The sequence below is a fragment of the Plodia interpunctella genome, chromosome 5 (assembly GCF_027563975.2).
Source record: "Plodia interpunctella isolate USDA-ARS_2022_Savannah chromosome 5, ilPloInte3.2, whole genome shotgun sequence".
NCBI lineage: Eukaryota > Metazoa > Arthropoda > Insecta > Lepidoptera > Pyralidae > Plodia > Plodia interpunctella.
Window position 1 is genome coordinate 11,468,450 of NC_071298.1, and position 15,344 is coordinate 11,483,793.

The window sequence follows — 15,344 nt, forward strand, 5'->3', positions numbered from 1 at the left end:
TTTTATTGTTAGAAATGAACGTATTACATGTTAGTTTATACAATTTTGTAATTTTTTCAAAACTGTATGGAGTTTTTTTTTCTGTTTTTCTGACAATGGAGCTTTGTTATTTAGTTTTGCATGTGGAACGCTTCTAGGATATAAGTAATATATAATATTTAGAAAAACTTCTATAAGAAAATAGGTGTTGCATGTTAGTTTTAGTACCTACTAAGAACTTTAGGCAGGTGTACATATACTTGGTTACTTATGAAAATAGGCCTTTAATATTTATGGTATACCAGCTTTCGCCCACGTTAATTTTTCTATGAAAGCGGACATAATTTTCATACAAACTTTCATCCCCTCATAATAATCGTTTGGGGTTGGATTTTTGAAAATAAAGTAGCCTATTTACAATGTTAGTATGGATGTGTTTTAAAGGCGACTTTAACAAATGGTTGTCAATATTTCTGCCTAGACCACACACATCCAACCTAATAGACGTGGGTAAACTAAAATACCGCTATGATACCTGTTAGGTTTTTTCTTGTAATGCATTTTATTTAATCTACACGCATGTTTTATAAAGTAGCAAATTCTCCCAGCTTTTAGAAACCTTCTATATAGAACTAATCTTGATAATTTTCTTCTTCTTTATACCAAATTTGTTCAGCTATCGAAATGTACACAATTTTGATACGTTTTTATATCGGTTGCTGTCAAATATATCTTGGTTTATTGTGAATTACTTAACAAACTTGGTACAATTTCACCTTAACCCTATCCCTTTTACTGTAGTCGGAATTTAGACCAATGTTTGCACATGTACATTCTCCATAAGTATAACCAAGAGTGCGTCCGTGCAGGAACCCGTCGTCGGGGTCGGAGGGGGGCTCCCTGGGGCGCCCCGCGCCTCCCCACCCGCTCGCCGCGGCCCCGCCCGCGCCCCGCGACGACGACCACGTGTCGTGCCGCGTCGAGAACACGAGGGTCAACCCAGGCTCATTGATCGACGAGCTCCTGGCGGCCACGGACCTCAAGCGGGCTGTGGAGGATGCGGCGGAGAGTGAGTTGAACTGTTTATTTATATGTTCTTATAGATAGCTAGCTCAATCGGTGTGATTTGTCATAATATATTTATTTATTTATTCTGCCTAGGGTAGACCTAACGGAACACCGTCCGTCCGTCTTGGTTCGGCGATGAGCTGTTGGCTGTCGGATGTGAAATGGTGAAAAAATTTCCTATGCCGGGGCAATATTTTCATAGATTCTCTACCATTTTAAATAAAAATCATGTGTCTCATCGATGACTGTGTGTTTCCTTCCAGCGTCCGGTTTGCAGCTGTTCATCTCCCGCGACGGCACGGCGGAGCTGGGGTCGCGGCAGAGACAGCAGCTCACCGCCCGCGACTACCAGAGAGTGGTGCTCCATCCACACGACAACAGGTAACTCTGTCATATACTAACTTTTCTCCCTATCCGTTTACATCTAAAACCTTCCGTAATTTCTATCATAGATATTTCTTTTTCTGAAATAAAACAATAATGACATATTTTTATATTGTATACTACCTTATAAATTCGCGTCAAATTCGGGATAGCTACTAGACAAGGACCGAGACTGTTAAAAAATACATTTCTTCTGAACAGTTCCGAAATGCTAGTAGTTTGAAGCTTTGGTAAATACGATACATAAAATTCCGTGTGAAGTTCTAATTTCTGAATAAAATAAAAGCTTCGACTTTGATATAGACGTATATGGTATCGGTTGCAGGTAGCCTGTGCGCTGTGCGGTCGCCGCGCCGCGACTGCTGGGGGGGGGCTTTGTATTTATTGATGGTTGAGTGTTCACACGAGGACAGTATTACCTGAGATTGAGCTAACTGCTCGCTTTACATGGACTTAGTAGCTTGCGACTTAGCTGCCAGTGCCAGTATAAACTTTAAGTAGTTTACGAAGTCATCTTATGATTTAATGATAATTTATGAAAAGTTCACTGACGATACATTTGATGATTAAACGAATAAATAAAACAAATTTGAAATTATTTTTTGTCAAATGTCTTAAATAAACAAAACGTAAAAAGAACCGTTAATTCTTGATATTATGTTCAGTATGTTGCAATTCTAACGGCCTATTCCTCGTCGGCAGCAAATCGTAACATATTTGTGTAATGTCATGTTAAGAATATAAAAATTTGAGATTGAATGGTTTTCGCTGTGATATTCGTGGGTTAATTATTTCTTTGACGGGTCCTTTCTACTCGTGGCTTTTACATAATATTTATTTTGCGTTACTGAGCTCGTAAGACATAATTTACTAGTGTAAACACTTGTGAACACTATTTAGGTATTTATACTAAATCCATGTAATGTTGGCATGTATAGAGACAGTGAGACGTCCGCGGCCGGCGATACAATAATATAGTTTTTAAAATCAATGTAATGTTTAAATCAAGAAGAAAGTGTACCTGTTTTATTTTTATTGTTTATCTGCTATTCAAAATGGCGTTAGTGCAATATTGTGAGTTTTTTAAACAAACATAGATTTACAAAAGCACTTTAAAATTTAATGTGGTTTTATTTACTTGCTGTCACTTTTTGTTTGCAATAGATAGATAGTGACAGAATAGCGAGTTTGTGAAACGCCGGTCGCAACGCACTCTTCCGACCTACGTTCGGCGAAACAATGCATATTTATTGTTTTTTATTATTAAATTATGCCATAAATTGTTCCACAATTTGTAACAATAATGTTGATCGATTTATCATATTCCTTAGCAATTTTTTCTAAGACGGTTGTGCTCGCAGCCGTAATGTTTTGTATTGTATGATTTACAATGTTTTTATTATTTTTACTGTAAGTAGGAATCTTTTTTCAATTATATAACGACGACTGATTGTTCCTATACTGTGCGTAGCCTGTGCTTCCTCCGCTCTCCTGAGCTTACCCGACTGTGTAAGGAAGGTAATGTTCAACTGACGTACTGCCGCCTGCGACGACTCCTAATTATGGACTCACCTCCAAATATAGTTAGAAGAAACATAATATAATGCTTCCAAGTATTGTCTGTCTGAATGTAATCAATGTTGATTTGTTTTATATTTTTAGTTGATTCGTAAAATTTTTGGGTATAATTAAGAATAATCATTAGTCTTCGAGAGTCTGATCAGACGGTGTGACGTCATTCCTTCATTTTCCATGTCTGTCATGCTGAAAGATGTCAGAAATCACAACATTTGTCCCTCAATCTATGGATTACCATGGATTGGTGTAAAGAGAAAGAAGAGAAAAGATAGAAATTAACAATATTGTCATCATTGTTTCGCAAATAAAAACTTAATGTCATAGAACTATTCACAGTGATGGTGACGTCAGGTGACGGTAATTCCTGAGTCATGCAAAAAATCGCAATGATAATCAATTTTAAAAATTTGATATCTATAGATTCTTTCCATGCGAGTTATAACACGCATGGAAAGAAACCTTTTAAAATTATTTAATCTGTGATTTATTGACATCTTTCAGTTCCTGTATAAGCAAAAATGTGCTCACATACTGGTGCTAAGCCTTCGTATGTAGTACGCAGAAGGCTGTCGCTTGTCAAATTTTGTAGTTGAGGCCAAATCGTTGGCCAAGTCATGTTTAGTGTGTTTAGTCGTTATGGGCGTAGTTGCACAAGCTTGTAAAATTTAAAATGACATTTACGAGCTGTCAAAGTCATGGTGACAACACAATGTGATGACATTTAATTTTAATATGAATTTGTGCAACTGGCTGCTGATCTGTCAAGAAAAGTGTTGAATTAATTTTACAAAGTTAGAAGTAGTTTGAATTGTGAAAACTTAATGTACTTTATCTCTTATTATCCCTCTTTTTAGGTGCATTGTAAGATCTGTCGATGCGCCAGAGCCGAGCTTACGTGTTCGAGGAATAAAAATTGAGTTGGACAATTATTATCAACCGACTTTAATGGAGTCGTAAATTTTTGTGTATTTTAATCAAAATTGAGTCGACCACTTTCTTGACAGACGAGCCCATTTTATGAAACTTTGAAATCCCTCCATGTTTTGAGAACAGTATGATTGGTGCCAAAAAAGACTCAAGTCGTGAGTACCAAGTTTCACGTATCGAATGTGGATAACGAATAGGTGTTACGCATGGTCCTACTCAATGTATGGGAGAGATTTCGTTACTTGAATTTGACCAATGAGCGCGCGAGCTACTTGACGGATGAGCGAATGAGAAACCGCGACTATGTAGTTAAAGACCGCACTATTATTTTTATTCATTCGGGACATTTAGGTTTTATAGTACGTGCGTTTAATACCTATTCGTTTATTTACATAGTATCGTGTGAGATATATATGTCATTCCTTTGCATCGATAGCTTGGCTGCATGTAACTCATTATCAGTGCTTGCAAGTGGATTGATTTAAATCAAAATTTGACTTACTGTTTGTAAAATATTAATACCTGTGATGTCAAATAGTATGAAAATAATACATCTGTCTCTGTCATATATGTATATATCGATGCTATCACAGGGATAGAGCTATATTTTACACACTGTCTAATGTCAAATTGTAAAACTAGTACAAGATTAGTCGGAATGGGTCTATAACTAAAATTACCGGATTTTAATTTAATCAACGTATTTGTAATTTTATAATTTTGTATCTAACTTATTTATTTCTGTATTTATTAGAATTATATTTCTATTGTGACGTTATTATACACACAAATTAATCTCAATGTTTTCTAACCAGTGGAACCCATTTCCATTAATTTTGTACAGACTCCGCTGCGCACGCGTGTAATACCAATTGAACGCTTGAAGTGTGATGTGCCGGGGACCGGTGTGGACTGGTTGTAACCGGCGTTGTTATTGTATCATATGTCTTGTAATACAAGTTGTACAGTATTTGATTAAAGGACGTGTTTAGAACTATTTACTTGTTTTATTAAACCTACTATAATTTTTATAATACTATTATTTTTCCAAATACTTGCTCGAAATTTTACAGAACTAGATTTTTTATATTTTACATCACAGTTGTGGACTGGCCTTGCTGTATAAGCTATTATAAGATATAATGATTAAGAGTAAAAATAAAGACATACAACTATAATGTCCTTTATTGAGTGGATAGGCCGAGGCAGTGACTCCGAGCTGCGGTCTGTGGACGGTAACAATGTGGCAGCGGTCCTCAAAGCCAGGCGCACGAGGAATCTATGTACAATTTCATTAAACTTATCATATAAGCGTCATAAAAAGTTAACAAACATTTTAAAATTAATTTAGTTATTAAATATGTTTGTTTCGTTCTTTCAATGTCATATATTGAAAAGAGAGGGACAAAACATGTATTTCCAGTAGACAGGCGGAGGACGTCCTATCTCTCGCTTCGGACAAATCATATTTTTTACTAATAGGTTTCAATTGTTAGTTAACTTTTTATGGAAAACTAAGTAATTAGACCTAATTAGACCCCATTATTGAGAAAGGACATTTAAAACTTACATCTATCAATTTGTTATTGTTACTGTTTAGCTATATAAATCTAGAAACAGGCGTTCAAAGTAAATAATAATAAAACTAAGAATACAGTCGATATTATTGCTCATTCAGAAAATATCACATAAATGTATTTTCGTAAAAAAGACGAAACGAATTGCCCTCGTTGCAAACAAACCTGAGAGCTATCTTTTCTACAAAACAACGAAAAAATTGCATAATAACAATTCCGCAAGGAGATTATAAATAAATGGAATGTACATTGAGCACGTCCGTTGGTAATACTTTTGGGTTATCATTACCTTTCGTAAATAATACTATCCAAGAAAGTAATCAAAAAACAAAACGCACCATTAGCATAATATTTTTAAATTAACTGGGCGTTTTGTTTCTTGCAAAGTTCTTGAACGAACTACGAATTAAGTCTACTATACAAATACGTGTACTTGAGTGTATAATACAATAGTTTGTCCTAGTGTCGGTATATCAGTGTACAGAGCTCCCAAACATACAGACTTGTCGTAAGGCACGGACGCCTCGCCGCGCCGCGCGCCTCCACTCACCGCGTCACCAATATGCTACACTTCACACCGAGGGGAAAATACCAAAATGTCAACAAACTAGCTTTATTTAGGGAGGCTGAAAATTGTTTAAAGTCACATTATTTCAATACACTTTTACAAAGTACTTGAAGAGATATTTAATAGAAATGCAATTTGGCATTTTTTTTCTTCAAATGAAGTGTAGAGATAGCATGAATATTGAGGATTTTTACTTGTTTGTATATTCATTAATTGGAAAATTATCTTGCCTATATATTTTATCAATATGTATTTGATATTACAATTAAACTATTTGTTCCCGTTGAGTTAAACCTGTTTCTAATCATTAGCCTATCTGTTAATAATCATAATCAGAGAAACCTGAAACAAAACGGGAACAAACGAAATTTTATTTAAGAATTTTCTTACATTTATAACTAGTAAATGTGTATTGTATAGATGTGTATAATTGTTACTTATTTAACTATGGGATATTGTAATATTAGTTATACATATTGAAAGGACGGTCTGGTGTGCGGCGCAACGGGTGTGTGCGGCCGAGGACGTCTTCACTACAATGTAATTTAGAATCTTGCACGCTTTTCATGTCTTACGTCTACCTTATACAACTAGGTACATTGCACCACTCGGTACATAAATTCATTTTTATGAAATCCCACTTTATTTACCTAACTTATTGTTACACAATTCTACTATTATTTTATTATTTAGAATAGTGAACCATCTTATTCATAAAAATTTAATGTTTGTCAAATGCATTTGGTTAAAATAGATGAAGAATAGAAAAAAAAAAATAACAAAAGATCTCCGTTTCAATACAATACGCTAAAAAATGTAATAAAATATTAAAACTTTTCATAATAGAAGTTTATTTTTATGAATGAGACAGTCAATAGATACAATTCCATCTAATGTTAAAATACTGAGAATTAAAAATATTGTAGAAATAATGCCTGCAAATGACGATGTACAGACAAGTTTTAATACAATTCCTCAAATTGACACTGCATGTAAAGTTACAGTGCTCGCATTGGCCGATACTAGAGTTCGCTAGCCTTCTTATTCATAAAAAATGTCTGGTTAAATTTTATTTTAATTCAAATTACTTTTGTCTTTTTCTTAATAGACTTACGAGATGGTGATCGTACTGTGTAGCTAAGAAAAGTTTAAATAAAGGAATTTAAATAATGATTTGAATTTATAAGATAGGACAAGTATATTTTACTAAAGAAGAACATTCATTATTTTTTAAGAATAAGCAGGTATTACTATTTTATTTATTGCATATAAGTACAGTGGCCCACAATTATTATATAAATTTCATTTAAAGTTAATTCCACAGTTTCTTACACAGGTAAGTACATAGTTTAATTTGATTAGCTTCAAAACAATACTTTTGATTTCATCTTAAAATCTATAAAAGTTTCCAAAATTGCATATAGTAGGCACTCGGTTCCCTTTGATATAATTATTGTTGTCACGCCTTTCGTCCTAATTTATAAAAATAGTCCCTAAGAGGTATCACTTTAAGTACAAAAACATTATTAATTACTTATTCTAACATTAAATAGCACACACACGCACAGTCGACATATGAAAACGTGAACACACATGAACACTGTGTCCATACTTTCTCTCGCACACAAACATGTATTCACACACACACACACACAATTACTTGATAGGGGATCAGTTTCGCGTCTTTCATCCGATTTCGTTAATTTGTTCTTCCTTATCGTAGTAAGTACAGGTAATTCTGAAAATAATAATTTATTATATTATAGTAAATAATGAAAAATGTTGGTAAAGTTGATTAGTTTTCTACCTTCTCCCTACTAACTTTAAAAATATTTTTTCCCTCAATATTACACAGCTATAGGTCAAGCATTGCTTTTGACAGAAAGAATTGGAAGGAGAGATCTTTGCCCAGTTCAGGAACAACATAGGTTATATAAAAAATAGTAAAACTTGACCTTCGAGTCTCGAGTCTCGCAACTCCTGTCTCTGTCTACCCCGTAAGGAATAAAGACATGCTAGTTACTTATTTCAATTTTTTTTTAGAATGAGGTTATGATTCTCATTTGAGCGTGTTTTTCGTATAAATACCAGTCTTCGCCAAGTAGCATAGATCATTATGCTGTGGTAAAAAGCGCGAATTTGCTTTGAAACTGGGTCGAGCTTAGATGAGAGAGAGAGAGAGAGAGAGTAGAGAGAGGCGTGGTGTCGCCGGTACCTGTCCCCGGGCGCTATATGAGCCTCTCCTCGGGCGGCGGCTTGAGCGCGTTGTGCATCATCTCCGCGCGCGGGTTGCTGTACTCCTGTCCCGACGGGGAGTATGTGCCGCGCGTCGCGCGCTTTCTTCGGGCCTACCGATGTTTATATCATTTATTATCTTCATTACATTATACATGTGATTTACTTCTATAGCTTATCTATATAATATAATATAATATTAACAAATGTGGGAGGACAGAAGTCGACCGAAAGAAAGAAAATATGTCGAAATAGGGACTTTTCAGCTCGGAAACTACTTGCCTGTGTGGTGCCTACAGGTAGAGCCTCTCCCAAAATCAACGCACACGTCTCGTCCACCTGCAGGCTGAGGGATTTGTATGACGTGGCACACGTACCAGCAGCGCGGCGCCCACTCCGATCAGCACGCCCGACGTGTACACACATGTACCGGCTGGGGCACCACTGGGGCACCACTATGTATGCAGCACGTACCTGCGCCCCGAGCGCGCCCACGCCCCCGGCCAGCAGCGCTAGCGCCAGCAGCGCGGCGCCCACTCCGATCAGCACGCCCGACGTGTACACACATGTACCGGCTGGGGCACCACTGGGGCACCACTATGTATGCAGCACGTACCTGCGCCCCGAGCGCGCCCACGCCCCCGGCCAGCAGCGCTAGCGCCAGCAGCGCGGCGCCCACTCCGATCAGCACGCCCGACGTGTACACACATGTACCGGCTGGGGCACCACTGGGGCACCACTATGTATGCAGCACGTACCTGCGCCCCGAGCGCGCCCACGCCCCCGGCCAGCAGCGCTAGCGCCAGCAGCGCGGCGCCCACTCCGATCAGCACGCCCGACGTGTACACACATGTACCGGCTGGGGCACCACTGGGGCACCACTATGTATGCAGCACGTACCTGCGCCCCGAGCGCGCCCACGCCCCCGGCCAGCAGCGCTAGCGCCAGCAGCGCGGCGCCCACTCCGATCAGCACGCCCGACGTGTACACACATGTACCGGCTGGGGCACCACTGGGGCACCACTATGTATGCAGCACGTACCTGCGCCCCGAGCGCGCCCACGCCCCCGGCCAGCAGCGCTAGCGCCAGCAGCGCGGCGCCCACTCCGATCAGCACGCCCGACGTGTACACACATGTACCGGCTGGGGCACCACTGGGGCACCACTATGTATGCAGCACGTACCTGCGCCCCGAGCGCGCCCACGCCCCCGGCCAGCAGCGCTAGCGCCAGCAGCGCGGCGCCCACTCCGATCAGCACGCCCGACGTGTACACACATGTACCGGCTGGGGCACCACTGGGGCACCACTATGTATGCAGCACGTACCTGCGCCCCGAGCGCGCCCACGCCCCCGGCCAGCAGCGCTAGCGCCAGCAGCGCGGCGCCCACTCCGATCAGCACGCCCGACGTGTACACACATGTACCGGCTGGGGCACCACTGGGGCACCACTATGTATGCAGCACGTACCTGCGCCCCGAGCGCGCCCACGCCCCCGGCCAGCAGCGCTAGCGCCAGCAGCGCGGCGCCCACTCCGATCAGCACGCCCGACGTGTACACACATGTACCGGCTGGGGCACCACTGGGGCACCACTATGTATGCAGCACGTACCTGCGCCCCGAGCGCGCCCACGCCCCCGGCCAACAGCGCTAGCGCCAGCAGCGCGGCGCCCACTCCGATCAGCACGCCCGACGCCCCGTCCGGTCCGCCGCCCGCGCCCTCCGCCACCGCCTGGCGGGAGAACACGATGATGATCCATCAAAGGGAACTTAGCTACATTTATGTTAACCAAGAGTCTGAAACGGTTTTCCCACAGTTGCTTCGTCTACGAACATTTCCTCTCCTCTGTTCTGTCGGCGAATCGTTCGTAGATAAAGGGTTCTGTCGTTCAAACACATCGGACCGTCGGAACAAGCGTTTCAGACTCGTTAACCAACGATTGGCTACGTGAGAGCCACGCTCCATTACTCAGTCGTGTCCATTGCGACGATTTAGAAACCACTATGAGCAAGACTATTATGAGAAAAGGACATTTTGCGCCAAGACCATTTCGTGGTACTTCGACCGTCTTGGTGTAAAATTCACAGTCAAAATGTCCTTTGTGACAAAAGGTTGAAAAGACGGTCGAAATTCCATACAACGTCTGTTCTGCGTTGCAACGGACGTCAAGGGGATGGAGGACTGTTGAATAGTGCATGCACATGCACAGCAAAATCGTTTTCCATAAGATAAAAACTTCGAAAAGTATGGGATACGCCTCACGCTGTACAATTTTCGAGCCAGTAAACGGTCGAAAAGAAACTCGGAACACTTTACATGTGAAGACTTACTAAAATATGGACTATAAAATAGTGTTATAATTTTCAGGATAATCTACTAAATCCTTCCTTTTTCCTTTAAATTCGTACCACGATAGCGTAGAAGATATTTTTGGTCGTTTGGCGCTTTTTGCTTCCATTGTTAGTTGTACCAGTAGCGCCATCTGCGCTGAGTTTTGAGTAATATGCCCTATTAACAAGATTAACCAACAATATTTTACAAAATTTTCAAATAGCCATTCGTAACTGCTTTAGGGTTAAATCAATACAGCACTTAGCTATAGGTGCAGCACACACATTCACAGTGTTATTTGTAATATAGGATGTATTGTATAGTGTGTATTGTTATGTTGTATTGTATGTGTACATTTCCTAATAGCATCGCTGTAATTTTCCACATAAAGCAACGAAAAGACAATCGCACCTGTTCCGTGCAGTTCTTGCCGGCCCAGCCGGGCGCGCAGTCGCAGACGTAGTCGATGGTGTCGGCGCAGCGCTGGCGACAGCGGCCGCCGTGCCGACACGGACCCTGCGTCTGCGCCTGCGCCTGCGCATCCCAGCACGGGTCACGCAGCGCGCACTCTGCGCCGCAGAAGCCCGCCGTGCATTCACATCTACATCGACAACAATATTGTTACGAAAACATAATACTGTCTTAAATCTAAAAGCCTTTAGATTTGATCCTACATGTGGAACTTGAATAAAAATAATAATATATTGTACATGCCACTTTTGAAATCTTCAAAACTCGAAATTCAGTCAAGGACAGATATGTTCGAGAAATAATTTAGGGTGCAAGCAATGAGCCTTACGAGCCCGCTGGCGCACTCTGTCTGTCTGTCTGTCTGTCTGTCTGTCTGTCTGTCATGACAGTATAACTAGAGCTACAGCTGTGAGAGAGCGCGGTATAGTTACGTGTAGGAGCCGTCGAGGTTGCGGCACTGGCCGGGCCCGCAGCTCACGAGCCCGCTGGCGCACTCTGTCTGTCTGTCTGTCTGTCTGTCTGTCTGTCATGACAGTATAGCTAGAGCTACAGCTGTGAGAGAGCGCGGTATAGTTACGTGTAGGAGCCGTCGAGGTTGCGGCACTGGCCGGGCCCGCAGCTCACGAGCCCGCTGGCGCACTCTGTCTGTCTGTCTGTCTGTCTGTCTGTCTGTCTGTCTGTCTGTCTGTCTGTCTGTCTGTCTGTCTGTCATGACAGTATAGCTAGAGCTACAGCTGTGAGAGAGCGCGGTATAGTTACGTGTAGGAGCCGTCGAGGTTGCGGCACTGGCCGGGCCCGCAGCTCACGAGCCCGCTGGCGCACTCTGTCTGTCTGTCTGTCTGTCATGACAGTATAGCTAGAGCTACAGCTGTGAGAGAGCGCGGTATAGTTACGTGTAGGAGCCGTCGAGGTTGCGGCACTGGCCGGGCCCGCAGCTCACGAGCCCGCTGGCGCACTCTGTCTGTCTGTCTGTCATGACAGTATAACTAGAGCTACAGCTGTGAGAGAGCGCGGTATAGTTACGTGTAGGAGCCGTCGAGGTTGCGGCACTGGCCGGGCCCGCAGCTCACGAGCCCGCTGGCGCACTCTGTCTGTCTGTCTGTCTGTCTGTCTGTCATGACAGTATAGCTAGAGCTACAGCTGTGAGAGAGCGCGGTATAGTTACGTGTAGGAGCCGTCGAGGTTGCGGCACTGGCCGGGCCCGCAGCTCACGAGCCCGCTGGCGCACTCTGTCTGTCTGTCTGTCTGTCTGTCTGTCTGTCATGACAGTATAACTAGAGCTACAGCTGTGAGAGAGCGCGGTATAGTTACGTGTAGGAGCCGTCGAGGTTGCGGCACTGGCCGGGCCCGCAGCTCACGAGCCCGCTGGCGCACTCTGTCTGTCTGTCTGTCTGTCATGACAGTATAGCTAGAGCTACAGCTGTGAGAGAGCGCGGTATAGTTACGTGTAGGAGCCGTCGAGGTTGCGGCACTGGCCGGGCCCGCAGCTCACGAGACCGCTGGCGCACTCTGTCTGTCTGTCATGACAGTATAGCTAGAGCTACAGCTGTGAGAGAGCGCGGTATAGTTACGTGTAGGAGCCGTCGAGGTTGCGGCACTGGCCGGGCCCGCAGCTCACGAGCCCGCTGGCGCACTCTGTCTGTCTGTCTGTCTGTCTGTCATGACAGTATAGCTAGAGCTACAGCTGTGAGAGAGCGCGGTATAGTTACGTGTAGGAGCCGTCGAGGTTGCGGCACTGGCCGGGCCCGCAGCTCACGAGCCCGCTGGCGCACTCTGTCTGTCTGTCTGTCTGTCATGACAGTATAGCTAGAGCTACAGCTGTGAGAGAGCGCGGTATAGTTACGTGTAGGAGCCGTCGAGGTTGCGGCACTGGCCGGGCCCGCAGCTCACGAGCCCGCTGGCGCACTCTGTCTGTCTGTCTGTCTGTCTGTCTGTCTGTCATGACAGTATAGCTAGAGCTACAGCTGTGAGAGAGCGCGGTATAGTTACGTGTAGGAGCCGTCGAGGTTGCGGCACTGGCCGGGCCCGCAGCTCACGAGCCCGCTGGCGCACTCTGTCTGTCTGTCATGACAGTATAGCTAGAGCTACAGCTGTGAGAGAGCGCGGTATAGTTACGTGTAGGAGCCGTCGAGGTTGCGGCACTGGCCGGGCCCGCAGCTCACGAGCCCGCTGGCGCACTCTGTCTGTCTGTCTGTCTGTCTGTCATGACAGTATAGCTAGAGCTACAGCTGTGAGAGAGCGCGGTATAGTTACGTGTAGGAGCCGTCGAGGTTGCGGCACTGGCCGGGCCCGCAGCTCACGAGCCCGCTGGCGCACTCTGTCTGTCTGTCTGTCTGTCATGACAGTATAGCTAGAGCTACAGCTGTGAGAGAGCGCGGTATAGTTACGTGTAGGAGCCGTCGAGGTTGCGGCACTGGCCGGGCCCGCAGCTCACGAGCCCGCTGGCGCACTCTGTCTGTCTGTCTGTCATGACAGTATAGCTAGAGCTACAGCTGTGAGAGAGCGCGGTATAGTTACGTGTAGGAGCCGTCGAGGTTGCGGCACTGGCCGGGCCCGCAGCTCACGAGCCCGCTGGCGCACTCTGTCTGTCTGTCTGTCTGTCTGTCATGACAGTATAGCTAGAGCTACAGCTGTGAGAGAGCGCGGTATAGTTACGTGTAGGAGCCGTCGAGGTTGCGGCACTGGCCGGGCCCGCAGCTCACGAGCCCGCTGGCGCACTCTGTCTGTCTGTCTGTCTGTCTGTCTGTCTGTCTGTCATGACAGTATAGCTAGAGCTACAGCTGTGAGAGAGCGCGGTATAGTTACGTGTAGGAGCCGTCGAGGTTGCGGCACTGGCCGGGCCCGCAGCTCACGAGCCCGCTGGCGCACTCTGTCTGTCTGTCTGTCTGTCTGTCTGTCATGACAGTATAGCTAGAGCTACAGCTGTGAGAGAGCGCGGTATAGTTACGTGTAGGAGCCGTCGAGGTTGCGGCACTGGCCGGGCCCGCAGCTCACGAGCCCGCTGGCGCACTCTGTCTGTCTGTCTGTCTGTCTGTCTGTCTGTCATGACAGTATAGCTAGAGCTACAGCTGTGAGAGAGCGCGGTATAGTTACGTGTAGGAGCCGTCGAGGTTGCGGCACTGGCCGGGCCCGCAGCTCACGAGCCCGCTGCCGCACTCTGTCTGTCTGTCTGTCTGTCTGTCTGTCTGTCATGACAGTATAACTAGAGCTACAGCTGTGAGAGAGCGCGGTATAGTTACGTGTAGGAGCCGTCGAGGTTGCGGCACTGGCCGGGCCCGCAGCTCACGAGCCCGCTGGCGCACTCTGTCTGTCTGTCTGTCTGTCTGTCTGTCTGTCTGTCTGTCTGTCTGTCATGACAGTATAGCTAGAGCTACAGCTGTGAGAGAGCGCGGTATAGTTACGTGTAGGAGCCGTCGAGGTTGCGGCACTGGCCGGGCCCGCAGCTCACGAGCCCGCTGGCGCACTCTGTCTGTCTGTCTGTCATGACAGTATAACTAGAGCTACAGCTGTGAGAGAGCGCGGTATAGTTACGTGTAGGAGCCGTCGAGGTTGCGGCACTGGCCGGGCCCGCAGCTCACGAGCCCGCTGGCGCACTCTGTCTGTCTGTCTGTCTGTCATGACAGTATAGCTAGAGCTACAGCTGTGAGAGAGCGCGGTATAGTTACGTGTAGGAGCCGTCGAGGTTGCGGCACTGGCCGGGCCCGCAGCTCACGAGCCCGCTGCCGCACTCTGTCTGTCTGTCATGACAGTATAGCTAGAGCTACAGCTGTGAGAGAGCGCGGTATAGTTACGTGTAGGAGCCGTCGAGGTTGCGGCACTGGCCGGGCCCGCAGCTCACGAGCCCGCTGGCGCACTCTGTCTGTCTGTCTGTCTGTCTGTCATGACAGTATAGCTAGAGCTACAGCTGTGAGAGAGCGCGGTATAGTTACGTGTAGGAGCCGTCGAGGTTGCGGCACTGGCCGGGCCCGCAGCTCACGAGCCCGCTGCCGTACTCTGTCTGTCTGTCTGTCTGTCATGACAGTATAGCTAGAGCTACAGCTGTGAGAGAGCGTGGTATAGTTACGTGTAGGAGCCGTCAAGGTTGCGGCACTGGCCGGGCCCGCAGCTCACGAGCCCGCTGGCGCACTCTGTCTGTCTGTCTGTCTGTCTGTCTGTCATGACAGTATAGCTAGAGCTACAGCTGTGAGAGAGCGCGGTATAGTTACGTGTAGGAGCCGTCGAGGTTGC

At 45.3% G+C, this 15,344-nt stretch overlaps 2 protein-coding genes across 5 annotated transcripts in view; one reads left to right on the top strand and one right to left on the bottom strand.

Moving 5' to 3' along the window:
• LOC128670377 (uncharacterized protein) overlaps positions 1–4,933 on the top strand; it is an 86,055-nt gene extending 81,122 nt beyond the window's left edge. For all 4 annotated transcript variants that reach the window (XM_053745998.1, XM_053745999.1, XM_053746000.1 and 1 more), the window contains 3 exons: positions 849–1,048; positions 1,311–1,428; positions 1,757–4,933. In XM_053745998.1, coding sequence (XP_053601973.1) covers positions 849–1,048; positions 1,311–1,428; positions 1,757–1,760 — 322 coding nt within the window. In that variant the 3' untranslated portion in view covers positions 1,761–4,933. The remainder of the gene's footprint in view (positions 1–848; positions 1,049–1,310; positions 1,429–1,756) is intronic.
• Positions 4,934–5,103: 170 nt separating this feature from the next.
• crb (crumbs) overlaps positions 5,104–15,344 on the bottom strand; it is a 71,496-nt gene continuing 61,255 nt past the window's right edge. The window contains exons 42-45 of the mRNA XM_053746045.2: positions 11,058–11,247; positions 9,927–10,046; positions 8,297–8,429; positions 5,104–7,819 (exon numbers count right to left, since the gene is read on the bottom strand). Coding sequence (XP_053602020.1) covers positions 8,310–8,429; positions 9,927–10,046; positions 11,058–11,247 — 430 coding nt within the window. The 3' untranslated portion in view covers positions 5,104–7,819; positions 8,297–8,309. The remainder of the gene's footprint in view (positions 7,820–8,296; positions 8,430–9,926; positions 10,047–11,057; positions 11,248–15,344) is intronic.